This window comes from Lepisosteus oculatus, chromosome 12, assembly GCF_040954835.1.
Source record: "Lepisosteus oculatus isolate fLepOcu1 chromosome 12, fLepOcu1.hap2, whole genome shotgun sequence".
Taxonomy (NCBI): domain Eukaryota; kingdom Metazoa; phylum Chordata; class Actinopteri; order Semionotiformes; family Lepisosteidae; genus Lepisosteus; species Lepisosteus oculatus.
Window position 1 is genome coordinate 32658986 of NC_090707.1, and position 27020 is coordinate 32686005.

The 27020-nt window shown below is 40.8% G+C and overlaps 1 protein-coding gene across 2 annotated transcripts in view; it reads right to left on the reverse strand.

The window, feature by feature from the left end:
* Positions 1-27020, reverse strand: part of nhej1 (nonhomologous end-joining factor 1) — a 118176-nt gene that overhangs the window by 85575 nt on the left and 5581 nt on the right. For both annotated transcript variants that reach the window (XR_001479813.2, XM_015359479.2), the window contains exons 4-5: positions 14754-14892; positions 13083-13141 (exon numbers count right to left, since the gene is read on the reverse strand). Coding sequence is in view for 1 of the 2 variants with exons in the window: in XM_015359479.2 (XP_015214965.2) it covers positions 13083-13141; positions 14754-14892 (198 nt within the window). In the remaining variant the exon portion in view is untranslated. The remainder of the gene's footprint in view (positions 1-13082; positions 13142-14753; positions 14893-27020) is intronic.

The following is a 27020-nucleotide window of genomic DNA, read 5'->3' on the forward strand; positions in this document are numbered from 1 at the left end:
ATGAGTGACAACGTATCCATCCTAAAATGTTGTTACAATTTTTATTCCCCCCCAACACTGTCTGTCTAGAGTAATGTGGTAATTGGCTCACATAAACACTTAAAATATTTTTCACAAGTCAAGATCATTGTCTTCCATTTCATATTATTGGTATACATTTCTGTTACCTTCGTGTGTACAGCCAAGTGTTTAGACGGCCCTGAGTGTTTAATTGTAAATTAACCTTCTGTGTTTAACCGAAACATGGCACAAACAAAACGATGGGCTCCTATTCAACCAACTAGTTCCTCCTGGATATGGTTTGTTTGACCTTCCACGTCTTTCAGGCAGAGGCGTGGGCATCATTGTTATTTACAACCCTTTTTTACAGTCTAAGTCCTATAACTATACCTCCTCCCTCATCTTTTGAGTGTCTTGTTTTAAATGTTTCTATCCCCCAATCTACTATTATTGCCACAGTTTTCAGACCACCCAAACCCAGTGAAGTCTTCTTAGGTGAGTTTGCTGATTTTCTCTCATTCTTATCCCTTAAGTTTAAAAGTTTAAAAGTCCTTATTCTAGGGGACTTTAATATACACATTGATTCAACCTCTTCCAGTCTGGCTAAAGACTTCCTTTCTCTTTTGGGATGCTTTGACCTTACTCATAACAAAGGACACACCTTAGATCTAATTATTGCAAATGACTCCTTTGTCTCCCACTGCTCTCCCCTTGATCTAGGCCTCTCTGACCACTTAGCCATTCTCTTCAATCTGGAATTACCGGTTTCTAACACTTCCCCCTCATGCTGTGTAAATTTCCGCAACTGGCGAGCAATTGATCACCCAAGGTTTGTTCAAATTCTGTTCTGTCCTCCTTATCCTCTTTCTCTTCCTCTAACCCTCTAGAGGACAAAATACAGTTACTTGACAATGCTCTTTTATCTACCCTCGACACCTTTGCTCCTTTAAAAACTCGAACTATCTCCTTCTCTCGCCCTGCCCCCTGGTACAATGACCATCTGCAATTCATGAAGGCAGCCCGTCACAAACGTGAGCGTAGGTGGCGTCTTTCTGGCCTAAATATACATTATCAGGCCTGGAGAGATTACTTATCTGATTATAAGGTTACTATAGAGTCTGCTAGATCCACCTACTTCTCTCACATCATTGAAAATCACCAAAACAACCCCAGACATCTTTTCTCCACCATCAACAGACTGCTCAAGCCAAACTGCCCTACCACATTACCTGCCTCATCACAACTTTGCAACACATTCTTAGATTTCTTTAGTTCTAAGATTGACAACATCCGGCATCTCATCCTCTCCACTACGGATATAATTTCCATACCTCCTCCCTCCTCATCCAACTTCTCTGGTTCCCGTCTCTCCAGCTTCTCTCTTCTTGACTCAGCATCCCTAAACAAACGAGTTACGCGCATGAAACCCACCTCATCTATTTTAGATCCCATTCCCACCACTTTATTCCAGTCCTGTTTCTCTTCTATCGGTCTGTCCCATTGTCCTCAATATTATACATGAATCCTTGAGCACCGGCATTGTACCAACGGTCCTCAAAACTGCTGCTATGACCCCCGTGCCAAAGAAGCCTAACATGGCTCTCGACAATCTTAACAACTTTCGCCCCATCTCCAACTTACCCTTTCTCTCTAAAATTCTAGAATGTGCTGTCACACTTCAGTTACATAACCACCTCATGACAAACAACCTTTTCGAACCCCTCCAATCTGGCTTCCGGCAACTTCACAGCACAGAAACCGCCCTGGTCAAAGTCACCAATGATCTCCTAATAGTTTCTGATTCTGGTTCTCTTTCCATACTCATCCTTCTTGATCTCAGTGTTGCCTTTGACACTGTTGACCATAACATCTTACTTTCTCGTCTCAAGACTGTGTTTGGAGTCTCGGACAATGCCCTCAAATGGTTTAAATCTTACCTCACTGATCCCTGCCACTTTGTCTCTCTCAATGGGTACAGGTCTGAAATTGGTCTTGTCAAGTCTGGTGTCCCCCAGGGCTCAATACTGGGCCCCTTGCTCTTCAGCATTTACATGTTCCCACTTGGTCATCTTTTAAGATCACATGGCCTCAGCTTTCATTTTTACGCTGACGATACTCAAATATACATCCATACCAAACCTGACACTGATGTGGCTGTCTCTATTCTATCTAATTGCATCTCTGACATAAAAATTTGGATGACTCAAAACTTCCTTCATCTAAACTGTGACAAGACTGAAGTCATGCTAATTGGTACCCCCCCATCAACTTCTTAAAGCCAGTCCTGTAACCCTATCTGTAGATGGCTCTTTACTTGAGCTTCAATCAAAATTGAAAAACCTTGGGGTTATATTCGATTCTGGCTTAACATTCGACTCACATGTACAGCATACTGTCAAAACATCTTTTTTTCACCTTAGAAATATCGCAAGACTACACCCTATGCTATCATTGGCTGATCAACATATTTGTATTCTCTCGAATTGACTACTGCAATGCTCTACTCGCTGGGGTATCTAAATCTACTCTGAACAAACTGCAGTATGTCCAAAATTCAGCAGCCAGAATCCTGACCAGGTCTAGTGCAAGTGTTCACATTACTCCTATCCTGGAGTCCTTGCACTGGCTTCCGGTCAAATTCCGCATAGACTTTAAAATCCTCATGCTCACCTATAAGGCTTTACATGGCTTGGCACCTCAATACCTGTCTGAACTTTTATCGCCCTACTCCCCACCTCGCAACCTCCGCTCTTCAAATTCTGCCCTCCTTACTGTCCCCCAAGCCCGTCTACATTGTATGGGCGACAGGGCCTTCTCCTGCTATGCCCCCAAGCTCTGGAACTCTTTGCCCAAGGATATCAGAGAGTCACCTTCTCTAAACTCCTTCAAATCCAGACTCAAAACCTTCTTCTTCAGAAAAGCCTTTACTTAACTGGTTCCATTCTTCACCCCTCTGCTCTTCTTAGTACCACCTTCCACGGTCTCCTCTATTGTTATTGTTGTATTGTTGTAATTGTAATTGTTATTGTGTCTTATCTTGTTAAATCTTCTTATTTATTGTTGTAGTCTTCTTATTTTTAGTTATTGTCATCCTGTAAAGCACTTTGAGAAGCCACCTTTAAAGGCGCTATATAAAATAAAGTTTATTATTATTATTATTATTATTATTACTACTTGTGCTGCAACACTGCGCAGTGACTACTTTTCAATATACACGCAAGTCCTAACATACAGCGTAAGGAATGTGCTATTGAGAACTGTTACGGCCCAGTGTCTGGTCCATGTGTGTTTTTGGTGCCATGTTCCACACTTCCTGACTTTGATTGTTCTCCCTCCCCCATTGGTCCATCATTACACCATTGTGTCCATATTACGTCATCTTCAATTAACTCTCGACCAATCAGAACTCCGCTTATTCAGTATTTAACTTGGAGGTTTTCAGAATGAAGGAGCCTTTCGCTTGACTTTGGTTCTGCTCGGCTCAGCTTCGGTTTCGCTTAGCTTTTCGTTTTGCTTCGGCTTCACATCTCTGTTTTCGTTCGTTTCCCTTCGTGTGTGTGTGTTTTCGTATAGCTTCGGCTTTGTTGGTTTGCGTTCGTCTCCTTGTACTTTCGTTTGTGTGTTTATTCTTATTTCGTCATTACCTTGCCCTAACGTGTTATATCAACCTCTGTGCTCTTTTGTACCCTGTTCCTTGTGTCTACTCTCGTTTTCCCCTATTTGTATTCGTAGTTCACTTGTGTATTTGTGTGAACTTTTGTGTATAGGGTTAGTTTAGGTTGTCGGGTACATTGTGTACACGTAGTTGGTAGTATTAGTAACACTAGTTTAGGATGGGTGAGTGCCTTTTGTCTTGTATGGTTTTGGGGTAGTTAGTGAAGGTAAGCTAGGGCGTTAGAAGACGTCGAAGACCGAGTGTTTGGAGTTCTGTTTTGGTAGTTAGGTCAGCTTTCCCTCGCTTAACCAGCCAGCTCAATTTTGTTTATTTTCTTTTCTTTGGCACCACTCTAGTTCCCTTTCCCTGTGTGTTATTTTGTCCTGTTTATGTACCAGTCACTTATTCACTTCAAAATAAATCCCTTTTGCACCAAAACTTCTTGCCATGCTGCCCGAGTCCCTCACCAGAAACCCACCTGCATCTAAAATCATCCTAAACTTTGCACCCCTTTACCCCTAGGTACTTGGGGTCGTAACAACAACCAAACGCAGATGACCATTATTCACCCTCGACACAGGACAAGCAAGACGGCCAACGCCAATTCGACTTCACGGAAAAACCTGGCGTGGGGCCCCTCATAAAATGTTCTAGAAGAGGCGGGATGACGTTACACGTGTAGAAGAGAGGCGGTACGGCAGCGCGGCACGGAGACGAAAGTTGTGCGCGCTCCTCCGGGGTTCCGGCGGATTCTTCCGTCTCGCGGCGCCCTTGCGCACGAGTCGGAACTCCCGCTTACCGTAAAACAGAAATGAATCAAATACATTTTCAGTTATTTTGGGGTTAAATTCATGCCTATACAGTCTAGAGTATAGTTATTTTTTATATATTTGTTCAAAAAGACATTTTAATTCATTACGTGCACAGTCTATTTTTTTAATTCTACGCTATGTTTGGTGTTTAATTATTCTTGATTATAAAATCATAAAATGCCTTTTCATTTCTCTCTTTCCCTATATAAACAGGGGAAAGGTCCTTGCTTTCTCTCTCTACCTCATGGACTGCTAGCTGCTCTAACAGCACATTCTCTCTCATGCTCTGTGAGCACCGCACACCCATTGACCTCGATACACCCCTGGGACCTCCCAATTCTGCTGTTTAGTGCCTTCTTCCTCACCCACAGACGCAGCTCGGGCAAATACAGGAGGATCTACATGTGTTCATGCAACTTCTAAGAAAGGGGTGCTTCAGACATATGTAAGATTTGGGTTGCATATAGACTTGAGACACCGAACCTTTGGGGTGTAATTCAACACAATATAATGAAATTACGAACAGTAAAAAAGTGGTGGAGGCCGCAGAGTAGCTAGCATTGCTCTTTAGCTGCGCTGGGGTTCGGGGTTCAATTCCTGAGGTGCTGTCTGCGTGGAGTTTGTATGTTCTCCCTGAGTTTGCGCAGGTTTCCTCCAGGTGCTGTGGTTTCACACAAACCCAAAGACAAAACAAACGAAACCCAACAGAGGTCACATCTGGAAACTACAAGTGTATTTAAGTCTGAAAACGGGAGGTGCTTCTTGACTAAAAGGGCTGTGGGAGTTGGGATGAAGAAGCTCAGTGAAAAACCTGGCTTCCTTCACGAAAAGGCTGGAGGATTGGCTGCTACTTACTGAACAAGGTACGTGGGCCAATGACCTCCTCTCATTCATTACCTTTCTGCTGTTTTTAACGCTGTGGCATCATGAACATGTTTAGCAATTTCAGCAACTACCAGACTCTCGACTGCTGACAGAAATGAGCAAGAGCGGTCCTTGTACAAATGCATATATCATATACTGCATATCACCTATCCTCTCTATTTTCTAAACATGAACTGGCTCTCAATCCAAATGTATTTGTAACAAGTGTCACCGCTACCGGTACCTTCAGAAGCATTCCAAATCAATACGGCGGGGGTTCGTAACTTTACTGCAGCCTGCAGTAGGTCCTTTGGTTCTCAAAATGTCTCCTCTGAGCCCTGATCAAAAACCGCCGGAGTACGTCAGTTCTTTAAACCTAAGATACCTCATAGCCATAGAATGCTTATTTTTGAAGTACAATTAAGAATACCAGGAAAAATGGCACTTTTTCAAGCTTACCGTAAAAGACCCATATTTGAAGAAACAAAGCAGTTGCATTGACCCGCCTGTGCTTGATTTGGGTTTTCGAAGGCTTACCTTCATAGAGAGCGAGGCCAGTCTTTCGGCACCTGTCTGGATTGTATCAATTCAATCAGAAGTGTCTAAGATGGCGGTTTAGTTGTATGGTACTAACTAGATCAAACCCAATACCCCAAGAGGCCAGTTATTGGAATATACAAGAAAATGGGTGGTTTTGAAATCGCCTCTGTAATTTCCGAACTGGGACATGACATCACTAAAGCAATCTTATCATACAAAAAAATAATAACTGTTGTGCATGTATTATGTAGGATACCTACCGATTTCAATTGATGAATTCATGGTTTAGATGGTTCTCTGTCGACGTCTTCAAAGTAAATGGGTTTGAATGACCACACTAAAGTGCAGAGAGAGCTACCAGTCCTGGCAGGCAATCTTTGCCTTTATAACTTGAAAGGGGACCAAAGCCCACCAAAACTCCCACAACATTCAGTGCCAAAGTTAAGCTTAGGCCTAGGGCTGAGGAGACGGGGTTTTTTTCAGAATGCAACAGAACGCCATTTAAAGGGAAGACCGTACATGTATAATCATGAAAATGAAATATTTCTCTGGGCCATCTCTAGTCAAACTTAAACTCTGCGCATTCCTAATGATATACATGACACTGGCGAAAAGGCCAGAATGTTTAAAATTACTATGTTTCTACCTTAAGATATCTTGACTGACAACTGGGCTGCATTCTCACAGTGGAGTAATTAATGCATACGGTTCCTTGTTAAGATGTGTCCTCCTAGTTACTGTTGCTATGTCCCATGTGCTAAGCAAAATGAGAGACTTTGGCATTATTGTTCAGATTACTGCTGATTTGACAAATTGTTAGGAAAATGTTATTACAGCAAGGGTGTATGTATGATTATACTTGCATTGTGGACAACAAATGTTGTCCGAGATAATTAAGTGCCCATTATCAGCGCCACTTCTTTAAAAAAGGAGCTACCCCTTCAACCTGAGGCTCCAGTCTGATTTGGGGGTTCATGTTTTTTGTAACGTTGTACTTTGACTCTCTCCATGTTCTAACACTACAATTTCGTGTGCAAGGTTTCACCCGTTTATACACCTACCCAGTGGTGGTCAATCAGTTTAAAAAGTCATTTTGTTCAAATATATTTTGGAGTCGAGAGAAAGACAACTAACCTTGTTTCTATATCCAAGGCAATACATCAATGCTGGTGTTAACATAATAATGTCAATGACATCCAACATCCCAAATAAGGGACAGAAGACACAGATTCTTAAAATGAAGTAGGATCCGCTAGAGTGAAGAGCATGCGGAAAAGCCGTTTTCTGCTAGGATCCTAAGCAGATGTAATTAATATATGCAACAACAGTGAAGTATACATTTTCATGGGAAAAATGAAAATGTAAATAGGAAATTCATAAAATGATAAAGGAATAGTAAGGAACAACTAATTAAATTAGTTACGCATATGCAAATCTAAGGACAGCAGTAATACATAGCTTTTCCTACTGAATTTAAGAAATCTAAATAGTATGAACATTATAGCTTCCTGCTTTAATAGTACACCTTAACAGTCAAAATCCCAGATCCTGGGAGGTGAAGTAATAATACTGTCAATTTGCTACTCTTTTCTTCAAAGTGCCATCATTACCATACTGCCTGACTGATCCCTAAAACCTCACAGGAGACTGTTTTTTTTTTATTTGATTATTTCTTCCTTAAGTCTTTCAATTTCGAAACTGTAAATTGAGCCTTTAGTAATTCAAACGGAAAAGAAAGGCTCTCAAGGACTCCCTTAATAGCTATAAAACTATTTTCATTTACTGCTGGCTAGGATCAAATTAAGGGAAATTATATGATAACTGGGCAAATGCTTTGTGGTCACCCAATAATGTAAGGCAAAAAAAATCCTGTCTTCTGTGCTTCTTTAGCACAAAGAGATTTTATTACTCATCGGTCTTACTAATTCTTCTTCCACACTACATTGAAAAACATCACAACAAAATACATTAAATCGGGAATGCATGTAACACCTATCTAACGTGAAATTACTGCATATTCTCAGGACCACTTTGTACAAGACAATATTGGCAGATGGGCAGCAGGCTTCCTCATTTTTGGATGTGGCTGCATTCCAGGACAGAGCAACACTTCGTACAAGACTCCCATTTCCCAGGGAGGTGGAGGGGATCCTACCCCTCCTTTCCCTCTGTTCCTGCGACTCGCTGCAGAGGCAGGAAGCCCTGACACTACTCTTGCTCCGCGCTCGGATCTGCCTGCTGGCTTTGTGGACGCTGACCTCAACATCTGGGAGCTGCTGTGAACCAAACAAGGTCGCACATGGCTGCAAACCCGCCGCCAATTTTGGAAACAAGCATTCTCCCTGTCTATTTTCCACCCATTTTTCAAAATAGGCAACTATGCGGTTAAATGTAAGACAGAATCTACACTTTCTTTGCCTTAACCCTCCCATCACGTGACATTTGCCTCGAGTGATATCATTCTAGAATCCTGGAATGTTTCGGGATGCACTGTGTTCCACGGGCACACTGAAGGAGGTAATAAAAGTTACTCAAAAAGCAAGAGGTACCTCGCTTCAAAGCCGAATTTTAAAACGGCGTAAAACACACATTGAAAGTTGTATTGGCGTCACAGAAGAAGCTTCATATGGTGGCAGAGTTGGGACAGCGCCTATAGTTTCACATAGTGGCTTTAAAGAAACAGGGTGTATAAGAAAGGAAACAATCTGAAAACACACTGCAAACATCGCAAAACACCCAGCCAAAACAGGTTTTTGGGATTTCAAAACATTCCATTACATGGAATTGAGTTACATCCAAAAGATTAAGACAGTAGTAATGGCATATTACGAAAATACTTCACAAGATGACACAATCATACCTACTGCTTAATTACTCCTTATGACATTCAAGTAAGATAACTACAACTACAGTAATGTAAATACGACCTAGAATTACTCCATTATTACTTAAGAATAAAATCTTAGACTATTAACTGTTAAAAAAAAAACATTTTTATAAGCTATTAAAAAAGTACAAAAGACCACAAGCTTGGTAATAAAGGGTTAGTCAAAATGTTGTCGACAAGTATAAATGCCAGTTATTTTACGAATGTTTTGTTTTCTCCTCCACAGATGGCGAAAAAGTGCAAGTAACTATTAGAAACTGATATTTATGCTTTCGTTTGAAACCTTTTTTGTCACGGTAACCCATGTAATTAATTTGCAATAAACTGTCAGCAGTTGTTGACAGCATTTTGACTAACCTGTACAATGTGATACAGGAAAAGATTAACAGTACTGATCCAGCAACTCATGTATTATGCTACAAGCATGCACAGTTGAATACATACAGCTTGTCAGTGGCTTATAGACGAATTCCAATAAACCTACTTTATCACTGACCTACTGCAGCCATATCACCCTGAAACTCATAACTGGCAAGCCACTGCAGGTGTGAGCCTGGTCAATACCTGGATGGGAGACCTCCTGGGAAAAACTAAGGTTGCTGCTGGAAGAGGTGTTAGTGGGGCCAGCAGGGGGCGCTCACCCTGTGGTCTACGTGAGTCCTAATACACCAGTATAGTGATGGGGACACTATACTGTAAAAAGGTGCCGTCCTTCGAATGTGACGTAAAACCAAGATCCAGATTCTCAGTGGTCATTAAAAATCCCAGGGCGTTTTCCTCGAAAAGAGTAGGGGTGTCAGATAGACAAGCCAGACGTATAATCTACTTGAGATATTTTATTAGAAGATAAAAGACTCCCGTTTCACGTAATTACTATCTGGGTGTTAAAACCCATGTGATCTTTGTGAAACGTGTGCTTCTTATTCTTGTCAGTTATGTGTGATGTGTTCTTCAGAGCTGGTTAATAAAAGTTTTCTAGTTAGACAATTCATTTATTTAATAGTCTATTTAATTTGACTCTAAATAGTCAAATTATTTGGGGGTGGGAGCTGATAATAGTACTGTCCACACAAATCATGATCTTGGAGGGCCCTCTTCCCAAAACCTTGTCTAGGGCCACCGAAAAGCTAGGGCATGCCTTCGGACAACTCTTCCATGAGGATCATTTTTGTGCAAGCAATGCAATTCTGCAATTGAATTGAATTCTGTAAGCAAAACAATTCTGTGGACCACTACTCCGGTGTCAGCTAAGCCTTTCTGCAGCGCCATTGCTGTGACATGTGACTTCCGCCATGCATATTGGATTAGTTTCTGAGCAAGTAAATAGTAATTGTGGATTAAAATGTGCAGAAATGTGTCATGTTTAAGTTTGTACCCTGCAGAGGCTGTGTTAACTTCTTTTCACTTAGAGATTCAGTGAAACATGCAATTAGACCAGGGGGGCCCAACGTTTTGCATTCAACTGTACAGGTCCCACAACCAAATGAAACACAAATCCATGATTACAGTGGCCTAGCTCTGTTCTGAGATCGCTTATCTGGCTCTTCCTTCTCTCTGTGCCTGACCGGTATGTCCTTCTGGAGGTAGATGTATGTTTACCACTTGCGACCACAGGATTCTAATCTCTAACCGTTACAACACGGTTTGTTATGGAAATAAAAGGTCACTTTTAACGTTTCATTGCATGTCGGATGTTGTGACGAGTAATTTTATTGATGATTCATTACATTTACTACCTCCTGAAATGAAACACGCAGCATTCAGTGCAGCGGCAGCTCAAACCACGCCGATATTGTCATTTTTCGGCAAAGATGAGAGTCATTTACTACATCAGTGAAATCAAATACTACACTTACATTTCACAACTAATAATATTAATAATATATTATAATTAATTAATATTACAATTTATATCAAACAAACTTTAACAACCTAGATCAGGACAGCAGAAATAGGAAGGCACACTGGAGGGAACTGCTTGAACACAATTGTGTTGTGTTGCACATTGAGGGGGCCCCCTGGTGGCCTTGGGGCCCTAGGCAGCCACCTAGTTGGCCGAAGCCAGGGGCCAGCCGTGATTATCACCCCCTACTAGGGTGTACTCCCCACCTTGCCATCAGCTATCAGAAAGGTTACAAGAGTTTGGTGATAAAAAACACAATTCCCACAAAAAAAAAAATATTTCCGGGTTTAAAATAAAACGCCAAAATGAAATTCACCACTACTAGAGCAGTACAAGGAACCGTCGATTGGGCACCTCCATTGCAAATAAATGCTGCCAAAAACACAGAAAACCTTCATTCAGCATTTTTTCTTAAGTTTGTTAACAGAGCACAAAGCTCTACTTGGCTACAATAAAATGTATCCCCCAAAAATATACTTTTTTTCCCCCCCACTTTGCTTGCCTAATATATTTCAGAGCTTATTTAGAATTTCTAGCTTGGTCTAAAGACTACCAATATGACTATGACTCCTACAGTATATGCACCACATTAATGACAAAAGGGTATAATTCAATATATAGTCTAATGAGCGTGTTTCAGCCGGGATCTAGATTATGATTGGGTAGACCCACAGCAAGTTTTGAGAAAGCATAAATAAAAAACTGAACCGAAAATAGAGCCATAGCACAGCAAGTACCTGAAAACAGAGGCACACGGTTATCTCGCAGAACAACTTTCACCTTTATGGCACAGACTCTCCCACAGCTCTAATATAACAGGCCCAACCTGTTAAAACCCAAAATGCGTAATTATAAACCTACATTTTTTTACCCACAAGCACACTACGACCAGTCAGCCAGCCAGTCTAGACAGGTCAAGTGGGCTTCTATTTGTCCGTTTCGGTTTTTATGTTCTTATGCACTATGATAAATAAGGACTGTTTTCATGTCATCGCAGAATATCACACAAAAAGATACTGTGAACAGCGTAAATGTAAACAGATGAACTATTCACCAACCACTTCCCAGCCTAGGATAATTTTATCTGGGCTTCCTTCTTGCCCTTCCAGTCTGAAGGACACTGCTGACGATGACAGCAACCCCCAACCCTCAAAACTACACCTTGGTAAAAAAGCACACAAGTGCCTCCATTTTATGCAGAGGCTTTGATCAAAGCAGCACTCTTCCTCCGTAACCAAAGCAGGCTCTGTTTCACATTTCCACATATTTATTCTTCATATTATCAAAAGCTCCAGGAACCTTCTTTTTTAGTGCTATACCACAGGACAGCCCGTGCTTTTATTTCTGCAAATCTGAAACGTTTTTGTGCAGAAGTCAATTTCACAGGTGGGGGCTTACCGTAGGTTTGGGTATTCGTCTCTTTTACGAGAATTCAAATATAAACCGCCACATACTGCACAATGTCTCACGTTTTTGCAAACGAAGTGAAGACCCTAGCACAGAAAGTCACAAGAACTATATACAGTAAGTTGCATAAGGACAAACAGTGTTTCCACCATATTGGAGTAACCCTTTGTCAACTGGAGTTTGTTGTGGATTGTGATTAAATAATTCAATACTTAATTTCTTGTTTGTCTTAGATTCAGAAATAATCTCTTATGCGTATTATTTCCAAAAAACATTGCATCAGATTTTAAATTCACTCTCGGTTTCCTGAACACCTCCTAACAGGTTAGTATTTAAGGTACAGATAACAGGTGAGAATGATACTGCATCAGAAACTCCCATAATAAGCATCATTTTCAAAAACAGCTCAGCTAAAGGTTCTATAAGCTTACCTAAACTAAACTGTAATGAAGACTAAAAATGACAGGGGTACTTCATGGTCAGGATGGAGAACTACTGCTTTACAGCTTTACTGCAATTCCTAAATGTAGAATGCACATCTTTCCATTAATATGCCAAATTTGCATTAATTTTAAATGCAGATAAAAAATAACATCCAATATACTATTTAACATTGAACCTCTTTTCCCTAGAGCAAAAGTGAAAATTCCTTATTTAGTGAACATTAAACACTACTACTAAAGAAAAGCAACTGTGTTTCTTTGAGGGCAGTATGAAATTATATACAGTACCCACGAGTAAAGATCTAAACATACAATGAACATAAAGGCATTAACATCGACCAATACAAATCGCTGTCATTCTATATTTTAATCAATGTATGCAGAACATAACTGCCAAATTAATTTAAGCCCTTTGCAAAACATGAGAGGCCTACCTATTGGCAGAAATCAGAGGACTACACAGATTCTATTCACAAGTATTTTTATGAGCTTTGCTTATACCAGTGCAGACTGCAGACTTTTTCCCCAAACTCCTTCGTAAACAACAAAAAATGATTTATTTTTTTCTCACCTCAGAAAGGAAATGCTCCACGTAGTGCTGCTCTACAAACACTTCAGTTTCCAAGCGACCTGTTAATTGAAAGCCACAAGTCAAACTTATTAAAGAGTCACAACTAAATTACTATTACCTTAAACACTCGTTTGCACAAATGCTACAACTATAAGGCAGAACTGTCCAGCGCAAAAGGAGCAGTTCAATATGAGACAATAACTGCCTTTAATAACACTGTCATGTGCTGAGGCAAGATATCAAAAAGATGGAAAGAACTGATCTTGAACAGAGAAAACTATGGAGCAACTTGATTGGTGTGCTCAAAATCCTCAATGGTACTGACAAAGTCAACCCAACGGACCTTTAAAACAGTTTAACATGCACCAGCTTTAACACTTATAACATTGAGACAGGGAGGCAAACAGTTACAAAAAGGGAATGTTTAAACGGTGGAGCAGCGGTTCTGTGGCTAAGGATCTGCGCCTGTGGCAGGAAGGTTGCAGGTTTAAATCCCGCGGCCAGCAGAGGAATCCTACTCCATTGGGCCCCTGAGCAAGGTCCTTAACCCCAACTGCTCCAGGGGTGCTGTATAAATGGCTGACCCTGCGCTCTGACCCCAAGCTTCTCTCTCCCCGTCTTTCTGCCAGTGTGTCTCATGGAGTGCAAGCTGGGGTATGCGAAAAGACAAATTCCTAATGCAAGAGATTGTATATGGCCAATAAAGTGATCTTATCTTTTCTTACCCTGGTGTCTTTCCAGAAATGGCTGGATGAGACACCCAGATCCTATAAGTGCTGGCAATCAAGCAGGCTGTGTGGGCCACATGGACACCTATCATTTGTGATCTTTATTTATTAAATGAAAATGTCCATTTTGAGGACCGACAAGGAACCTGGGTCTGCGCTTTTTAAACCTTGACAAAAACTAAACGATGTCCTTGCTGTCTGTGTGTTTAAGACAAGTCCTGCAGATCTGTGCTGTCCTTCCAATGTCGGTGCAATCAAGTGAGGGATTGTGCAATTATAATGAGTCACCCATCTGATGAAGGTGCTCTCTGACAAGGCTTTGTGCATTTTGCCACCTGAGGAGCTGAAGCAGTCTGACAGCCTGTCTTCGCACAGTTAAGGGTTTAAGGGTAGCACCCATCAAAAACTGGTAACTGCCTAAAGTAAAAAATATATATATATAAACTAGTTAGTATAATCTAGTTTGTTTTTCAGCACAAATGTTTAAAAGATGATATGTAAAATTTAAAATATTTTAATTTATAATCTCACACCAATTCAATAGTCTAATTACATAAGGATTTCTACTCTTGTTAAATCTCCGATGGTGTGGTTAGTGATAGGCAACCATTAAGAGTCATTTGAAAACTACAGGATACTAGTTACAAAACAAACCAGCGCTATAGGGATCACCTGTTAAATGTAAAGTGAAAACATTGCATTGACTGTATATAAAACCCTTCCCCATTCATTCAAAATGGGAAAAAAAAACTCCTGGTGGGGAAAAAAGGGTTAAAAAAGTTTCAGCACTCAATGGGGTACAGCAGCAAGCTTCAGAGGCCAAGCGTATTTTTTACCAAACAGGCAGAAGAATCCCAAAACTGAACAAAGTTAAAAAAGATCAACAAGTGTTGTCCTTTACCCACGTCTGAATGACAGCGCTGTGCCTACCACTAACTCTCACCTCGGCTCAGCGAGACCCCACTCTCCCGGTAATCTTGAATTTCCGCGTCCTTCCTCTGAAGCAGGGCTGTCAGCTCCTGCACCTGGCAGTGCAACAGCCTGCTCACGGCCAGCAGGGGGCGTACAAGCTGCTCACAAACCTGGAAGGCAGGACAGTTCATGAGCGAAAACTGCAAACAGTGAAAGGGAACAATCCCTTTTATCTAGCAAGTGGGCTAACACTGGAACTCATTTTAAACCTTTCCACATTTCTCCCTACATTCAACAAATGTAAAGTAGATGTACTTAACACTGACAAAAGTCAAGGTTGAACAATTGCTCAAAAAAAGTAACCATATTAGCACAAAGCTTTCAACATTTTAAATCAACACTGTAAGAAAACAGCTTCACTAATTTTTCTTTAAACTTATAAATACGGTTGAACAATGAAAAGTTCACCTGTAATAAACCATTAATGAAAAAAAACAAATATATTCTTTGAACTTCCTAATTAAGTTGTAATTATTATAATTTCACTGAAAATATCTAATAATCATACTTTCTCTCCCTTAGCTAGACTTCTGATTGCAATGTTCTTTTTAAACACCTAATAAAACAGTTTAAATTTGCAAAGAATGGGCAAAAATGGTGCCAGCACCGTGTGCAAAACTGCAAGGTGACTCAGAGCTGTAACTGCTGTAAGGTGCGTCCAGCAGCACTGACATGGGGAGGTGAAGAGTTAGGCAACTAACACGTGTATCCCTGCAGCTTTTACAAACATTTAACTGCTTTTAAAGTTTAAGTATTTCACATAAGATGGAGTATTCAAAAATATTCATTTAAAAATATGTATTAGATCTATGGCCAGCAGCCATATCACCCTGCAACTCACCACTGGCAGCCCACTGAAGCTCAGCAGGTGTGAGCCTGGTCAGTACCTGGATGGGAGAGACCTCCTGGGAAAAACTATGGTTGCTGCTGGAAGAGGTGTTAGTGGGGCCAGCAGGGGGCACTCACCCTGCGGTCTGTGTGGGTCACAATGCCCCAGTATAGTGACAGGGACACTATACTGTAAACAGGTGCCGTCATTCGGATGAGATGTAAAACCGAGGTCCTGACTCTCTGTGGTCATTAAAAATCCCAGGGTGTTTCTCGAAAAGAGTAGGGGTGTAACCCCGGCGTCCTGGCCAAATTTCCCATTGGCCCTTACCAATCATGGCCTCCTAATAATCCTCATCTCTGAACTGGCTTCATTACTCTGCTCTCCTCCCCACTGATAGCTGATGTGTGGTGAGCGTTCTGGCGCACTACGGCTGCCGTCGCATCATCCAGGTGGGACTGCACATTGGTGGTGGTGGAGGGGAGTCCCCATTACCTGTAAAGCGCTTTGAGTGGAGTGTCCAGAAAAGCGCATATAAGTGTAAGCAATTATTATTATTAAACAAATTGGGACATTACTGGAAAGAGGAGAACACTTTTGCAGGGCAATGAGTAGCATGTAATTAAATCTCACCTTCAGCATCTGCCTCCAAGCATTGGACTTGAATGACAAGGCCGACTAGATTGGTGAACGTGTCCTAATGATCCCATATAAAATTGAAATGCCTGAGAGACCTCCATAACTTCAGAATGATGACTAAGAAAATGAAAAACCCCTTACAACTTACCAGTCTTGGTCTTTCCGAAATAAAATTCAACTTAACGTTTCTCGTCAGAGGGAGTTTGTCACATTTTCAATGACATCGAAACCACCAGCTACCAAGTCTTATTCTAATATAGGCACGGAGGAGAGCATAGCAAGGTGCTATGGGATGATAAGGGAACATAAAACATAACAGGTGACAGTAAAATTGAGCCCATCCTGCTCATTTGGTTTGTCCACCCATTACGTGAAGGAGTCTAGAGGTTAGGCTGCAACCACTAGGCAGAGACATCTGCATCTCTCTGCGTAAGGAAGTACCTCCAATTCTATCTTTTTAGTTTCCAGTTTTGAACCCTTGTCCTTGTATAACTAATTACAGAACTCAGTACACCCCTTAGTAGTCTGCGTGTATGGTTCATGGGATTTTACGTACCTAAATTTCCGTTTAATGTCCTACAAAGATTTTGCTCCCTTAACCTGTCCTTATAGCACAAGCCCCCAGTACAAGGAAGCTCTCTTTTTGCTCTTCTCAAATCCTTTTTGTAATAAGGTCACCAAAACATTGTAGATTAGGTTTTATCATTGCATTAGAAAGATTTAAAAAATAAAAATGAAATATCAAACTACCGCTTTTATCCCCAAGCATGTTTTTTTAAAACATTTTTGTTACCCAACATTGTTTTGTTGAGAAGACAGTAGACTCTACATAAAGAAATCCCTTTGGTGTACAGCTTTATGTAACACGATAAATTGGGTATATTCCTCCTGCCACTATAGATCACTTTGCACTAACTGTGAAAATCCATAATTTTGTAATCGCAATTCCCTTACCGATCTCTACCATAGCCACCCTATAGTGCGGTGGCTCTGTGGCTAAGGATCTGCGCCTGTGGCTGGAAGGTTGCCGGTTTGAATCCTGCGGCCGGCAGAGGAATCCTACTCCGTTGGGCCCCTGAGCAAGGCCCTTAACCCTAACTGGTCCAGGAGTGCTTTATAAATGGCTGACCCTGCACTCTGATCCAAAGCTTCTCTCTCCCTGTCTGTGTGTCTCATGGAGAGCAAGTTGGTGCATGCGAAAAGACAAATTCCTCATACAAGAAATTGTATCTGGCCAATAAAGTGATCTTATTTTATATCATTTGGGAATTTTACTAGTTTGTGTATATTCTGTAACGGCACTTGTGGTGGTGCTGCACATTGGTGGTGGTGGAGAGGAGTCCCAGTTACCTGTAAAGTGTGTTGAGTGGAGTGTCCAGAAAAGCGCTACAGAAGTATAAGGAATTATTATTAATTACTCTGATTTCCTGCAGGGCTGCTCCCTTTAAATTGCATAGTTTTAAAAATTCAATTCGATAATGCTGCAGAATATTCACAACACTCGTTTAAAAACAGTCTGAACTAGACTACTTTCTCTGCTGTTCTATTGTCCTCCTCCTCCTTCTCTGTAATGATGAACACATTGTATCATTTGAATCTAACCGTTCTAAATCCATACACAGTTTTCTTTTCAATACGACACTTATCTTCAACAAGACTCTTTTCAGAATCCTAAAAAAAAAAAAAGAACTGAAATACAACCTAAATGGCTCTGTCGGGATGTTAGGAGTCCAGGGAAGGTTTTAGATGATTTTAATTGTAACAAAAATATACATTTCCTGAGAGCGCCAAAGGTGACACACAAAAGGTGTATTCCCCACAGTGCCCTGAATTACAACAGTGTTACAGAGGGTTTTACAGTCTAGCCAGGTTACTACCATGAATGGGGTTTTAAGAGTGATCATACCCTTTATGGCATGCAGAGGCTACTCCTGATGTTATCCCACCTTTAAGTCCGTGTCACGTACAACAGCAGGTGTCTGTTTAAAATTCACTCGAGCCAGGTCAGGAGTAATGACCCCAGTCTGATTTCTACAGCTTTATGACTTTATCTTCTTGCAGGCTGGTGCCTTCCGGGTCAGAGGTGGCAGAAGCAGAACTAAAAACTACTGGAAGGGCAATTAGGAGTGAGAATAACATTTTTTCACGCTCTAGCATTTGAAAGCGGAATCACATTTTTAACGTTTTAGCATATAGATAAGAAAATATTTAACATTTTATTAAATATTTAAAAAAAATATTTTTAATTGTTTCAGCTTTCATTCACACAATTATTGATCTAAAATGTAGAAATAAGGTCGATATATTACCCAGCTGCATCTTCTTTTTTAAATAATAAGCCAATGAGTAAAGCAATTACAACATCGAACAATTTACAAGCTTTACGGGCCACTGCTATTTGCTTTTATCTTGGTTGTTCTATCATTTACAAAATTATTCCCCAAGAATATAATGTTCCATGGCACACTTTAGCCAAACTGTGTACTCTAGGAATACAAATAAATTGTTTGGCAACTATTTTGCAGTGCTTACCCAAGTTTCCAAACAAAAGAACATGGTTTTAGAGGGAAGTCTTTCACTTTCTATATACACAGTGTTTCTGCTGCCTAATTGGAACAGAAAAGCAGTGAAAAAGGAAGCACAGAGAGGTGTCTTTGCTGAAATCACAGCTAATATGAAATTAAACCAGTTAAAAATACACTGCCAGAAACAGAAACTCTACAAGCCAGAAAAAAAGGGGAAAAAAGCTCAAGTTGAGGTTTGTGTAAAAATGGTAACTATGTTGGTCAGCTGCGGTGCTGGTCATAATATAGGCCGCCAGTTTCCAGACACACTGCTGTTCTGAACCAAACAAGGAAGCACAGACCACAAGGATCAGTTTCCCTGCTCCTTTCTGACTTTTTTTTTAATAGCCTTCCTATTTCTGTTAGACAGTACATAGTGAATAAAATGCAACAGGGCATCTGCAAAACACTATTTGATCAAAACCAGTGACAGAGGCGAACCAAGAACGCAGCAGGTGGCCAAAACAGCACGAGGTTTTAAACAAGTTCATCCATTCTTAATCATTTGAACTATTTTGCTTCAGTTTCTCTTTTTAAACTTCTCTGGGATAAGGTCATTGAAAAGCACAGATCCGGAGAAGGGACTATTTGAACACTGAAATTTCTGAATATCCCTGTGAGCACAGAATGCTCGTTTGTCAAGACACAGAAGGTGCATCATACCTCCAGTCACTGCCTAGACCAAACCGTCCCTCCAAACTGAGGACCCAGACAGGAAACAGGCGAGAGACGCCACTGTGAGACCAACGACAAGTTTGAAACGGCCGAGATGGGAGAAAAAAACTCACAGGCCAGCTTCGTGGAGTGATAAGGATCTGCGGATTTGTCAATACCTTTGTACTTTTTATACTGCTATAGATCCTTGCTACATGGGCTGCCTGGATACATCTGCTGCAGATTCACTCATAATTCAATTCAATTTATAAGGCACTAAATAAAGCACGGATTGCTTTGATAATGTTTCAAATTAAGGTTTTATCTCTTTAACTTTAGAGGATTTAAAGTTAGTATATAAGAACGCTCTGGTTCTGCATGAGGGCAATGTTGCTATGTGACTATAAGAGGCACACGTGGGACCCTCAGATTCAATCAGTCTTCACAACTGTGGCAAAATGAGGTTCATATTAATGTTTATACACCCACCACAAAAGACCCTAAGTTCTACCTTGGCTTATCAAAGAACTAAGGCCACTGGCAGTACAAATATGGATAATGTACCAATCTAATCTCATTGTCACCAATGCACAAGCCTACAGTATGTTTTTTGGGCAGCTTTAACAATTGCTTTGAATTTACTGACATGATATCAACTGCTAGAAACTATTTCAAGTACAGTAGGTAGCTGTGTCAGCATGCGTAGGCTTTTCTTTTCAGCACGAATAAACCTTTACTTTGCTAGAGACTACACATACTTTCAAAACATTCAAAAAAGACGTGACTATACTCTTAATTCTATTGGAACACCAATTTTTCTCCATGGTTCTCTTAGACCATAATGCAATTTTAACTACACAGATGAAGCCACCCAGGTGGAGATACTGTATAATACTACACTACTAGGAGGAATCTATCTAAAATCCAAACTGCCTGAATTCATCATCAAGGGATAAGTGATATGAGGTTACAAGGTTAGGTTATCAAAGGCTTTTTACACAACAACAACAACAACAAAATAATAAATATAAAAATAACTTATGCTGCACATAGTGAATAAAGAAAAAGACAAAAAAAGGAAAAAGAAGGAGAAAATAACAAGAGCACTTAGGTTTATAAGGATGTAGGCCAATTAAATATAGGCCTACACAAAATGTTAAGTTTGAATTTAGAGAGAGTGAAAGAATTTGTCTATCACAGAGTTTGAGGAAGATTATTCCACAACTCTAGAGCAGCGACAAAAAAGGCACAGTCACCAAACGTCCATGATTTAGTCCTGGGGACAGTGAACAGACGACCAGCCTAGTAATCTGATGTCATTCATATGTAACTGAATACAGCAGATCTCCAAGAAATAGCTGACTTGTAGCCAATTAGACAAACCTCTCAAAGCTCAGGCACTACAGAAATTCAAATTTAAAAGTACAAGCAAAAAAGGCCAAGCTGGATAACTTACCAAAGGAGAAGTTTCCTTATGCACACCACTGTGCATATCTATCTCAAAAGACCTGGGATCCTGGAGCTATATATTGACAAAGTCCCTTTAAAACAATTTTAGAAACGGGGCCAGTCACCGAGTAATACACTTTGTTTAACATAATTCTTGCCTTATCACGGTACAGCCAGTCCCCGTTAGACAACATGACAAGATCATGACAAGTGGCAAAACAGTGTATAAAGGTAGAATTGTTCTCCACAAGAACTAATGTGTAGGGTTATGAAGTGAAGAGAGTAAATTTCGCCTGTGCGAATTAAAGCATTAATAAATGAGTTCCCATAAGAATTAATGGTCTAAAAGTCAGTCAAAGACCATGAAATAGATTAAGTGTAGGTTTCCCTTGTAGCTAAACAAATACAGTACAAAAAGGTCCCGTTATAAGTCTAGGTTACACTCCGAAATAACATAACTTATAGCAAAATGAATAAGGGAATCGGATCTCAGCTACTGAAACACAATACCCCCTTTCAGTTATCACAAAACCACAGCCCTCTCCCTTGCTGTAGGGGGCTAATAATTTTATTTAAACATTTCAAAAATGTATTTAATTGCAATTGCTGATGGGAACTTAATCTTTCGGCAATAAAACATTTTTAATGTAATCACTAGTGAAACTAGATTGAAGGTAGTATGACCCAGATTCACATTTGTACTTCAGTTTAATTTAAGAGTTGGCTTCAAACATGAGCAATGTAAGCTGGGATTCTGCACATTTGCCAGGAATTTTAAAATTCTCAGGTCTATGGAAGACAGCACACAATACAAGTCACTTTCAACATGAAGTCTGTTCCAGTCTTACCTTTGATCATCAAAAGTGCAGAGAATCCAATCTCGTACAGATTGGAAGATGAAAATAGGACAAAAACACGCAGACGTGCTCACCTGCTTTTGGTCAGACAGGAAAGTATTTCAACCAAAACTAACCGATGGAAGATGTCTTGGGCATTTGTGCCTGATTTTAGTTCATAAAAACTCTTCTCGGATGTTCTCTTGGCGAAGACTGTACCTCGCAAACGCATGCATTTCCCACAAGTTTCCAAGTAGGATTTGCTGTTGTTCTGTCCGGCAAGTATCTCTGGAATTCAGTACGGAGACTGACGAGACGTGATTCAATACCATTATTCAATGACTGCGAGTGGAACGGTCTGTCTCTATGGGATTTTGGAACCTAAAATTTGGTTTAGAAGACTTTCCTGGTTAACAGCAAAAAAAGTCAGTGACTCAAGGATCAAAAATCGGGAGAAGCTTGATAAGAAGGCGTGTCTTACGTTTCTGCTTTAAAAAAATGCTGTAAAAACTTGCCTTATAATTGAAAAAATTCAGAACTGTATATAAAAAACTCTTGCACCCCCTTCTGGATCTTTATATGCCTCTTATGGTGGGGCATCCTATCGATCCAGAACCCCTGACAAATAATACTCATGAAACATATAATGAAACATAACTAATAATGTAATTAGCTTGAGAGGCGTTACAGTACAATATACTGTATAGCTTTTCCATAGATGATCACTTTTGTTCCGATTGCATGGGAGGCATGAATGCATATGGCGGAAACTGTCTGTCTATAAATTTCTACTCTGTTTTGTTTTGGGTCCCGATTGCAAAACATAACAGAACTGCATGCAGATTTGGTAGACAAGGGCTGGCCGGTTTAGCTTTTGGCTTATTTTACTTTCTGATTACACCAGTGAAAATTCCACCTGCCTTGAGCATGTCATGAGTCATGTGTGATTTTTTTTCCCCTTTGTGTCTGTGGCAGGCAGTCAGCAGAGCCAGCTGTCAGTGACTTGACTCCCAGATAATTAATAACAATAATAATAATATGCCAGAACACTCACCACACGCCAGCTCTCAGTGGGGAAGAGAGCAGAGTAATGAAGCCAGTTCAGAGATGAGGATTATTAGGAGGCCATGATTGGTAAGGGCCAATGGGAAATTTGGCCAGGACACCGGGGTTACATCCCTACTCTTTTCGAGAAACGCCCTGGGATTTTTAATGACCACAGAGAGTCAAGACCTCGGTTTTACGTCTCATCCGAAAGACAGCTCCTGTTTACGGTATAGTGTCCCCGTCACCATACTAGGGCATTAGGACCCACATGGACTGCAGGGTGAGCGCCCCCTGCTGGCCCCACTAACACCTCTTCCAGCAGCAACCTTAGTTTTTCCCAGGAGGTCTCCCATCCAGGTACTGACCAGGCTCACACCTGCTGAGCTTCAGTGGGTTGCCAGTTGTGAGATGCAGAGTGATATGGCTGCTGACAACGGATTGATAATTCTTCTCCAATAAACGGCGGCCGTTTCATTAGCAGGTTTGTGAAATAGCTGGAGAGAAGGAGCTAATATCCCCATTAGGGCCCTGCAAGAAATCCTCACAGAAATTCCTTACACTTCTATAGCACTCTTCTGGACACTCCACTCAAAGTGCTCTACAGGTAATGGGCACGCACCTCCACCACCAATGTGCAGCATCCACTTGGACAAAGAGAAACTTGAACTGACTGTCATGTTCAAATCAGAAGACAGCAAGCAAGGGAAAATTTGTGTTTCCACTTAATAATAATTACTTACACTTATAGAACGCTTTTCTGGACACTCCACTCAAAGCGCTTTACAGGTAATGGGGAATCCCACTACCACCACCAATGTGCAGCATCATCTGGACTTGTCAATGTATGGATTTAATTTATTTGCACCACCATTTTGATGAAAACACAGCGCCCTTGAATAGCTTCCTCAGCTTTCATTCTGTTTTTTTCTTTTTACAGGCCTGCCATTTTCATTAGATTAGGGTGCAGGGTACGAGTTTTCATTCTCCGCCTGCTCTACGTCCTGTAGACTTTCAAATGTCATTCTCTTTTTTTTTCTCACGAGTTAAAACTGCCTGGGACCCAAATCCGCTGCAAAGCCGCTGCAGGGCAGCCTGAACGAAAAGAAACTTAAACTGGGTGACTAAAGCTTCGTTGGACACTAGCGCAGAAATATAAAATGAACATTTTAACAAGTGCTTCCTGTTTGTAGCGCTATTCTCATAACTGTGTGGATCTTTGCAAATTTATTTTGTCACAAATACCAGCTCACAGCCAAGGTGCAGAGCACTGTTCTACCTGTGTTCAGAGTTTCTGGTGCAGTATAGCACTGATAGACAGTGCCATTGGCAGCATTTTGGTCTTTCAACCTAGGCTAAGAATGGAAAAATGAGAGACTACCAGCAGCCCTGCCAGATGACACTGCTGTACTACTGCAGTGTCTGAAATAATAGGTTGGCTGGCAGTCCTTGGTATTATTATTTCACCGCAGAAATAGAAATAACTGCAGAGCTTGGCAGAGTGGCCTGCCAGGACATGGACAAAATGAAGTTTTGGTAGTGCTGCGGGCACAGTAGTTGGAAATGTGGCAGTCAGGAGGTGACAAATGTGACGCAGCTGGAATTTTAACTGCTTAACAAACAGATTCTGGGCTGTAAGTGGCCCTTCACTGCACATTCTGACCGCAGCCTTCCCCGAGTTACTTAAAATATCACTCGGGGAAGATAGAAAAGCAATAATACTTTCAAGGGGAAATTAGGAGTCTGAAATAATAGGTATATCCTTAGCAAATGTATTGATATTCCAATATTTTGTGACTGTTCATAAATGAAAACATTGCATTTTTGCAAATAAACGCAAAGCACCTTGAGGTCTGCATTGCATTGGCCCAGGATGCCCGAGCAAAAAACATTTGCGATGAAACATTCCAACCGGCCTGAAAAGTAGCGCTCATTTGTGTAGCTCATATACGCAGTGCTCATTTTGGATAGGAGAATTACACCCATAAGTGAAGTTTGAGAGCAAACTCTGGCTGACAGTCTGACTAAAAGGAGTCGCAAAATTATTGACCTGGAACATACTGCACTGGAGTCACAGATAGACCAAGCATGAAACAAGTGTGTTCTTATTGAATCTGTAACTCAATTGAAATAATACAAATAACCCTTTTGCAAAGCAAAACTAGAACTGCCCTGAAAAATGTCATTTGCTTTAACACAATATTTTTGCATACATTTAAGCTGCTACAGTAAGATTTTTTTTTTTGCTTTTTGCTTTAGCTCAGTCACCTCTCTTCACATCTGGAAGCTCCTCAGAAGAGGACTTATATTAAAGTGCTCTGGTATTGTTTTGGTCAGTTGGCGTGCAAAAAGGTGAAAGTGTTACATAAAAATCTAAGCCTCGATAAACTAACAGAGAACAAATGATCTTGGTCAAACAAGGTGTTTTAGTCACTTGCCAAATGAAAACATATTTTGGCACCATGCATCAGGTTGACCGTGCCGAAAGAGAACATCTGTGACTAACCAGGGTGGAACTTACAGTATCTACTTCCATGGGGAAATACAGAAAGTACAGTGGTTCAGAAGTGCCAAAGACGTGGCACCATCTGAAAAACGCGGGCATGCAAATTCAAAGGATGCAAAAAAACCAAACAGAGCAGAGGTGGAAAGTACAAATGTGGACATGCCTGTGTTTGCGGCACATCCGTTTTGTTTATCTTTTTGCGCCGCAGGGCCACTGTATTTTAAGTACCGCACTGCGCTAGTATTCTGTTGTACAAAATTAACTCTTCCTGCTGTGTGCATTTATAATAAGAATTAATAATTTCTTATACTTATATAGCACTTTTCTGGACACTCCACTCTAAGCGCTTTACAGGTAATGGGGACTCCCCTCCACCACCACCAATGTGTAGCCCCCACCTGGATGATGCGACGGCAGCCATAGTGTGCCAGAACGCTCCCCACACATCAGCTATCAGTGGGGAGGAGAGCAGAGTGATGAAGCCAATTCATAGATGGGGATTATTAGGAGGCCATGATTGGTAAGGGCTAATGGGAAATTTGGCCAGGACACCAGGGTTACACCCCTACTTTTTTCGAGAAACGCCCTGGGATTTTTAATGACCACAGAAAGTCAAGACATTTGTGATATTTTACCTTTTTTTGACAATGCCTTTAAACTGCTGATACCCAAATGAATCTGATGAACTGCATATTTACATTTTAGTCATCTAAGGACTGAATTGGATTGCCATATACAGATTGCTGTGTTTTAAACCCACTCCCAACTCATAGAGCATTTTCCTCACATGAGCTTCAGCTTCTTTTATGCCAACCACTGCGGTGATGAGCATGCCCTAACTTTCAATTTGCATTGAATCTTAATGTACGGCATGGTTCCCACTGTCATTTGGATCATCTTAACAGTTGCCTTTTTTAAGTGAAGAGGCTTCTACCCTGAAACCCGGCCATGAATGCCACATGGGCGAAAGCAAACTGAAAGTTTTGACACTGTGTATCCTGAAGATGCCAGTTCCTGTTGGAGATCTCCAGCCGCTGTGAATTATGGCTGCCCCCCAAACCACGTGCGTCACGGAAAACGTCGGCGAGATACACTTTACATCATCTTCCTGGCAGAACTGCCTTTACACCAGTAACCTCAAGTTTCCTAATAATCGACACTCCATTGAAAAGTGATAGATACCGCTTTTTGTGGATTCTTTTACAGCCAGCCCTCTTTTTGAAGTCCATAACCATGCCACGCCAGCTATCTTAGTGTATTACTTTCTTTTATACCTCAGGTTAACAGGGAAACTTTGAGGGTCAATTTATTGCTCCAGAGGTGTCCACTGTGCTTACGAAGAGGAGATTGGGAATGCAGATTTGTTTGTTGCTGGATTGTATTTAAAGTAATGCTGAGAGGTGTGAATGATGTGGTCCTCTTGTCTTCTGGAAATCTAAGACTTTTGAACTATACATTACAATTAGAGTATGGAACATTTTCTGATATCTTTAAGCAAGATTCGCCTTTCTCACGTTTGTGTTCCAATGTAATTGGCGGTTTTAATAAGTATGGTAAGCGCTGTATACAAAGCTATTTTTACCCCGATGAACAGCTATTTATACAGATTCTTAACACACACCAAATCAAGGGCTGCACACAGGTCTATAATAATAATAATTGCTTACACTTATATAGCACTTTTCTGGACACTCAACTCAAAGCGCTTTACAGGTAA